The 7057-nt window shown below is 52.0% G+C and overlaps 1 protein-coding gene across 1 annotated transcript; it reads right to left on the bottom strand.

The window, feature by feature from the left end:
• Positions 1–364: 364 nt before the first annotated feature.
• On the bottom strand, positions 365–3135 carry cd248a (CD248 molecule, endosialin a). The gene is given in 5 exon segments (XM_048236947.1): positions 365–574; positions 577–1543; positions 1579–1613; positions 1616–1704; positions 1707–3135. Coding segments are annotated over 5 exon segments (2301 nt in total). The 5' UTR covers positions 2707–3135.
• Between the last annotated feature and the right edge of the window lie 3922 nt (positions 3136–7057).

Genomic DNA, 7057 nt, shown 5'->3' with positions numbered 1-7057 from the left:
GGTGCAATTGTGGAGCAATCTCTCTCTCTCTTTCTCTCTCATTCTTATGCTCTCTATCTCTCTCACTATGTGAGGTCAGTGTGTTTTGGGAGAACAGTGTCTATTGTTTTTCACAGCACCATTAAGAAGAATGACATTAGTCCCCTTCAGCTAGTCCCCCTTGGCGCCTTCTCCTTCCAACAGATATTCCTAATAAATATCCTGATACAAGAAAGAGAAAAAGAAAACGTTGTCTCACAAAACAGGAGAAGAAGGGACATCAAGTTCAAAGCTCAAAGTCTCTGTCCACTTTGACTGTGTCACTTTCCCCTGTCCTCTTCATATGACATGTTATATACATCATTATTTGTCTTCCACAGCTGTGTCACACGTGGGACTTGGTGGCGCTTCCAGAATGCTCCGTTCCGGCTTTGTCGGCAGCGCCCGAGATCCAGTGGTAGCAGTCCGAGGAGTTCTTGTTCTGCGGCTTGGAGGAGGCGCTGACGCGGTTGCAGTAGATGGCTCCCAGGACCACCATGACGAGCAGGAAGATGCAGAACGGGACCAGGAGCCCCACCAGGAGCCAGCTGCTGCCCCCCTCCTCCTCCTCCTCCTCCTCCTCCCCCTCCCCCGCTGACGAGCTCTCCTCCCCAGGCTGGCCCTCAGACGGCAAGCCCTGCACGTCCACTCCTGAGCCCGAGAGGAGGACGTAGGGGTGGTGTCCTCTGGAACTGCCCCTTCAGTGGGTGTGGGTGTGGGTGAGGGTTTGAGTGGTCTGATTCCAAGTGCAATCTCCTCTTCCTCGGGGGTCCAGTGCCAGTTCCATGCCCCCTCGATGATGGTGGTTGTGGGAGCGCCGGTGGTTGTTGTGAGTCCGTAGTGGTCATCCTCTCCCTCGTCATACCAGTCCGGCGTGGTGTCATCGCGGGCAGTTGGAGAGGGGGTTGGCGGTTCCAGATCTGGAACTGGGGTGGGGTCCAGCACCTCCACCACCAGTGGAGGGAACTGAGTGCTCGGCTCCGGGCTCTCAAAGGAGTCGTAGTCGCCCAGGCTCTCTGTGTGGGACTCTGGATGGTAGTACGGCTCCTCTGGCAGTGGTGACGGCACCAGCGGTCTCTGCGGGGGCCACTCTGCTCCGTGATCCACCGTCCAGTGGGTGTTGTCCTGGTAGTCCGTGGGGTCCGGGTCGTAAGCCTGGTCCGGGCGCGGCTCCCAGGGGAGGGTCCACATGGAGTCGTTGAGGACGGGAGCCCAGGGGTAGGGGGCAGCAGGGGTGGCAGCGGTGGTGTCCCCGTGGGGGCCGTCGGTGACCGGCCGGCAGGAGTAGTGGTCATCCTGCAGCTCGTAGCCTTCTTGGCAGTAGCACTCGAAGCCGCCGTCATAGTTGATGCACATCTGCTCGCAGGTTTGCTCGATCTGGCACTCGTCGATGTCCCGGCAGTGGCTTGGGTCCTCGGGCGTGGGCGCGAAGCCCAGGTGGCAGTGGCACACGTACGAGCCCAGCGTGTTCTCGCAGGCGTGCTCGCACGGCCCGTCACCGTCGCCGTCGCCGCCGCCGTCGCGACTCGTCCATCGCCGTGCCGACTTCGGCCGCCCGACCGTAGTAGCCCGCCCAGGCAGCGGCACTCGTAGGGAGCCCGGGCGGTTCGACGCCGGGTACGCCGCACGGCATCTGCTGGCACTCGTCCAGGTCGCGGCAGCTGCGCTCGTCCGGCTCCAGCACGAGCCCTCGGGGCAGTCGCAGCGGAAGCCGCCGCCGTCGGGCACCGGCACGCACTCGGACTCGCACGGCGCGTCGTGGCACGGGTCGTCTGGCAGGCAGCTCATGCCGTCTTCGGCCAGCGCGTAGCCCTCGATGCACATGCACACATGCATGTCCTCCTTGTCGATGCACAGCTGGTGGCAGCCGCCGTTGTCCTGATCACACCAGCTCTGCTTGGGCGAGCAGTAGGGAGCCTCCCGCGACCAGTTCACTGACCCGTCGCTCATATCTGTGCACAGGATCGTCTGATCCCCGACTGTATCCACGGGACAAGGCAGAGTAGCCACCGATCCAAACGGCAGGTAGCTCAGGTCCGTGGTCAACAGGTCAAAAGGTGTGCTGTAAAAGGTGTTTCCCCCCCCTTCGCCCGGTATGCTCGGACACATTCCCTTGTAGTTGTACTTGCACAGGTACGCGTCCACGGTGATCGAGCAGGGGCCGTCTGACCACTTGAGGTTGTCTGGGTTCGAGGGCTCGGCATAGCCCACGACGACACAGCGGGGCGAGGTGCAGGCGCTGGCCGAGTCCTCCGCCTGCCAGTTGGTGAAGCGGGTCTCCTGGTCGCCCGTCACCCAGCTGAAGCCGCGGAGCGGCCGGTTGGCCGAGCATTGGCGCGGCTGCCGCTGGAGCCCGATCCACGCCCGCACCAACTTGCCGCTCTGCTGCTGGCCGGCGCCTCTGCGTAGGTCAGCACCGGCGAAGAGGCGCTCCACAGCGGCCGCATCGCCGGGCTCCTTGAGCGTGGCCAGGTCTCCGCCACGCTCCTTGCAGCTGCGCCAGGCGTACAGGAAGGTCTTGCGCTGGAAGTAGAGCACGAAGCAGCTCCTGTCCTCCGTGCACACGGCATCGCCCTCCCGCAGCTCCTGGCCGCTGACCACGGTCAGCAGCGACAGCAGCGACACACCCAGCAGCCAGAGCAGAGGCAGTCCGCCGCCTCGCTGCGGCCACTCAGCTGTCCAGCTCATCCTGTCGTCCCTCTCACTCTCTCTCACACACGCACTCTTCCTTCACTTCTGCTGCTTGTCTTTCTTTTCTTTTCTCTCTCCGTTCTTCTTTTCTTCAAAAAGCTTTTGTCCTACTTACTTTGCTGCTTACTTCTGTGTTGCCAAATTGTGTCCTGCAGTGTGAAGTTCTAGTGAAGTTTTAGCTTTTTACCATTACCTTTCCTTCATCTGAACAACTGTCTTTCCCAAAACTTTGCCTGTAAGTTTGTCACATCTCTATTATTTCTTTTCATCTATCTCTTTCTTTCTTTCGTTCGTTCTTTCTTTCTTTCGTTCTTTCTTTCTTTTTCTTTCTTTCTTGCTTTCTTTCTTTAACTCTCTCTGTGTGAGAGTCCTCTCTCTATCCCGACTGACGGAGGTCTGGTCCGGCTCCCAGTGCCTGCAGCTTGTCCCCTGCTACGGAGAGAGAGAATGGGAGTGTAAGGGAGGGAGGGAGGGAGGAGGGAGGAGAGAGAGAGAGAGAGAGAGAGAGAGGGTGGGAGGGCAAAGAGGAGGGAAGAAGAGGGAAAAAATGTATGTTTTTAGAAGGGGAGGGGGGGTGAATGCATATGTACATATGGGAGAGGGGGAGAAAAAAGAAACAGAAAGAGAGGAAGAGTGAAGGGGGAGAGAGAGAGAGAGAGAGAGAGAGAGAGAGAGAGAGTGGGAGTCTTGGGGGTTGGGAGAGGTTTTTGTGCTTCTTTCTCAGGAGTATGCCGTATGGTTTTCATAAGAGCCTGTTTATGGGAAACTTTTGGGAGCTTGCCACTAACCCCCACCCCCCCCCCCCCCCCCCACTATGGTCTGCAGGCAAATCCAGTTATGACACTTTAGAGATGGTTTTGTTTTCCCCATGTTATTGGTACACGCGAGGAGTGAGAGGCTTCAGACAAAGACTGGAGCGCGTTCCAAGAAGCCATCACTTGTTTTGTCCTCTAGAGATTTCTTTTGCTTTCCTCTCTCATTTGCCTTTCAAATATCCCGCTCTCTTTCTCTACTTCTCTCTCTCTCTCTTTCGCTGAAACTTTTGCCCCACACACACATTCTCTCTCTGACACACACACAAACACACACACACACACACACACACACACACACACACACACACACAGCTTTGCTTTGCTCATTTTGTTTTGTCCTCTCACATATCTAAATAATCCATCTGGAATATGTGGCCAGTGTTGAAAAGCAGCGAATGGCAGGGGGCAGAAACAGATATTGAGTTATCAGGATGACAAAAATAGGATTGCAAAAATGATTTCACTGAATCCTTCAAGGTCAATATCTATCTAAATGTGTCAGCATGCAGGCGAAGACGTAAAGTATCCACTGGAGTTGTCTCTCTTCTCTCCTCAAGGTTTATTATTTCATTCTTCTGCTTGTTTTTAGAAGCTTCCCTGAGGTAACACTTGGTGATGATACACAAGGCAACAATTTGAGCAATGCTGCCAGGCCAATGAAACAGACCACTTCCCACTGGTATGAAGCAACTCATTTTCATCTGGAGAGGTTTTAAATCATTAGCAGCCAACTTGTCGCAATCATATAATCAAAATATTAGGAAGCGAGCGATCCTGTTATTGCCTGGAAAAAACTGCTGCAACAACTGTTCAGAATTCTCTGACAAGCATACTGCACAAGATCCAAAAGCAAAGTCAAGATTATAAAGAACTCGATGAGTTCTTGTTTTGCTAGACTTTTTATAGGCTAAATGTCCAGTCTATCCCACAAACAATGTTTAGGTGACCCGACCAATCCAATACCATGCATTTCTTAGTTGACCTCTTTCAGAGAGGAACCCAGCTCAAACCACTTTTACAAGAACAGACATATGTCTAATCATGATGTAACCATGTGACTAAGTACCCATCTATAGTTTAACATTTCAGTGTGAAAGTCTTCTTTTCAAGTAAAAGGAAGAGAGAGAGAGAGAGAGAGAGAGAGAAGACGTACAGAAGCACATGGGAGGGTGTGAGATGGTGTGTTTATTCGCATGGCAACATGGATGCATGGTTGTGTGCACCTGGCCATGTGTGAATAGACAAATGGGTGGATCTGTGTGTGTGTGTGTGTGTGTGTCTCATAGCAACATAGTTGTAATTAACTTCCCTTATGGACTGCCAGACAAAGGGAAAGTATATACAGAGGACAGGACAGAGCAAGAAAGATAAAAATACATAAAATAAACATCCCATCTAAATAACTGACTACATCTCCAATAAATGATTTGTCAACAAACCTTTTTTGAATCAAACTTTTTCATGATTTACACAGTTCTCAAAGCAACATTCAATATGGTATTCATTACATGTTCACGGTGGTGTGGAGAATGTACAGTTCTGATGGAAACCCATGTGGGCGTGTTATGTGTATACCTGTGTATATCCCCCACTTTCCACTGCAGTCAATGAAAAGCCCACAGCTTGAATGAAGAATACCAGCCTCCACCTCCCACTGAGATGGGGGTCCAGTCACAGCCAAGGGGAGCAAAAGTAATTCAGACTCAAACAGGAAGTGAAGCCCAAGCGGCTCTTGCTATGAAAACAAAGCCAGGCGGTGGCAGGCGGAATGGGTTTCTGGGCTCCCAAATGAGAAGGGTCTGGAGATGGGGGAACGCACCAGTGGTCTGCAGAGGAAATGGCCGAGGGCCCACTCTCTCTCACACACACACACACACACATATACACACACCTCAAAACTGCATAGGCACATTATTATATCTCAACTACAAACATTGAACTCAAAACATTGATGATGTAACAGTTTCATCAAAAAAGCTCTAAAAAGGTGAGCACCACAGGTAGCGCTGGTTGGGTGTGAAAGGGCTGAACAGCCCTCCTTACAACTCTCTCTCTCTCTCTTTAGAGCAACACTAGGTAGTTAGTTTTGATGATATACTGACTGATAGAGAGAATGGTGTCTCTGATGTTTGGCTGGAATGCCTGGTATTGCACTGTGTAGCCTAACTGTATCATGCAGTGTAATGGCCCTTTATGTTAGTTTTCAACATACTGGGGTGAGAGATGATGCTAGTGGGAAACCCAAGGCTTGGTAAATAGCCATTGTTAATGTTGTTTTAATATGCACTGTGCTCATCCACAGAGAGAACACTGAGGGTAGTAACACACACACACTCACTCTCACACACACACACACACACACACACACACACACACACACACACACACACACACACACACACACACACACACACACACACACACACGAGCCTGAGTGACCTGGGCTGTGTTCTCCCCTGTGGGTGAGAGCAGTAAAAGGAGGCTAATCTGGTTGACCGCTGTTTTATAGGAAAGGAGGTGTTTAGAGTTTAAATGGCCTTTAAAACAAATCTCTCTCTCCGAGGGTACAAGAAAGGGAGTGGCCACCCAAACTTCCCTGTCAACCTTCTCAGTCTTACAGCAGTCATTGCCATGAGCACACCTTCTTTCTATCACATATACAAGCACACGCACATACATCCAGACACACACACGCCCACAGACATTCAAAGGCATCCACATGTGCATGCGCACACAAACACACACTCTTATACACACGTAGACACACCTATGCACACAACCACACAGAGTAGAGAGAGAGAGAAAGAGAGAGAGAGAGAGCAAGCCCAGATGCAAGCAAAACACAGAACACAAAGCATTTCTATTTCTTCCACAGTTGACACATGGGTGTGTACAATCTTCCCCTAGGTCTGAACACACAGGCTCTCTCTCTCTCTCACACACACACACACACACACACACACAGGCATGTATCACAAGATCATCTAATTATACCCTTGAGCCCCTCCCGTGCCACCGATAATGTGAGGCAAGACTTGAGCACCACGGCCTCTTTACAATCTAATTAAGTCATTAGGCTAATAAGGCTGTTTTTGAAGCTAGTGGCGGCTCTGTCAGTCTCCCCCTCTCACTCCCGACTCCGGTGGGCTCTGTGGAGCAGCGCAAGACAGAGGGTGAGGATGAGAGCGGGAGGCGTAGACACCAGAGGGGAGAGATAACATATATCTGTCAAAGAGAGGAGGAGAGGAGGGAGAGCGAGGGGGGGTGGGAGAAAGTGACAGCAAGGACTGTGAGAGTGTAAGTTTATTTATGTGTGTGTGTGTGTGTGTGTGTGTGAGAAAAGAAGTGAGACAGTAGAGTGAGAGTAAGTGAGAAAAGAAGTGAGAGACACAATGAATACCATTGAGAGAGAGAGAGAGAGAGAGAGAGGGGACACAGAGAGAGGGGGGAGGAGAGCACACACATGCCTGTCAGAGGACAATGTGGACCAGCACCTCTGGCTGTCGAGTGTGTGTGTGTCAGAGATACGTGCT

This window comes from Alosa alosa, chromosome 24 (assembly GCF_017589495.1).
Source record: "Alosa alosa isolate M-15738 ecotype Scorff River chromosome 24, AALO_Geno_1.1, whole genome shotgun sequence".
NCBI lineage: Eukaryota > Metazoa > Chordata > Actinopteri > Clupeiformes > Clupeidae > Alosa > Alosa alosa.
This window is presented reverse-complemented; position numbering and strand designations above follow the sequence as displayed.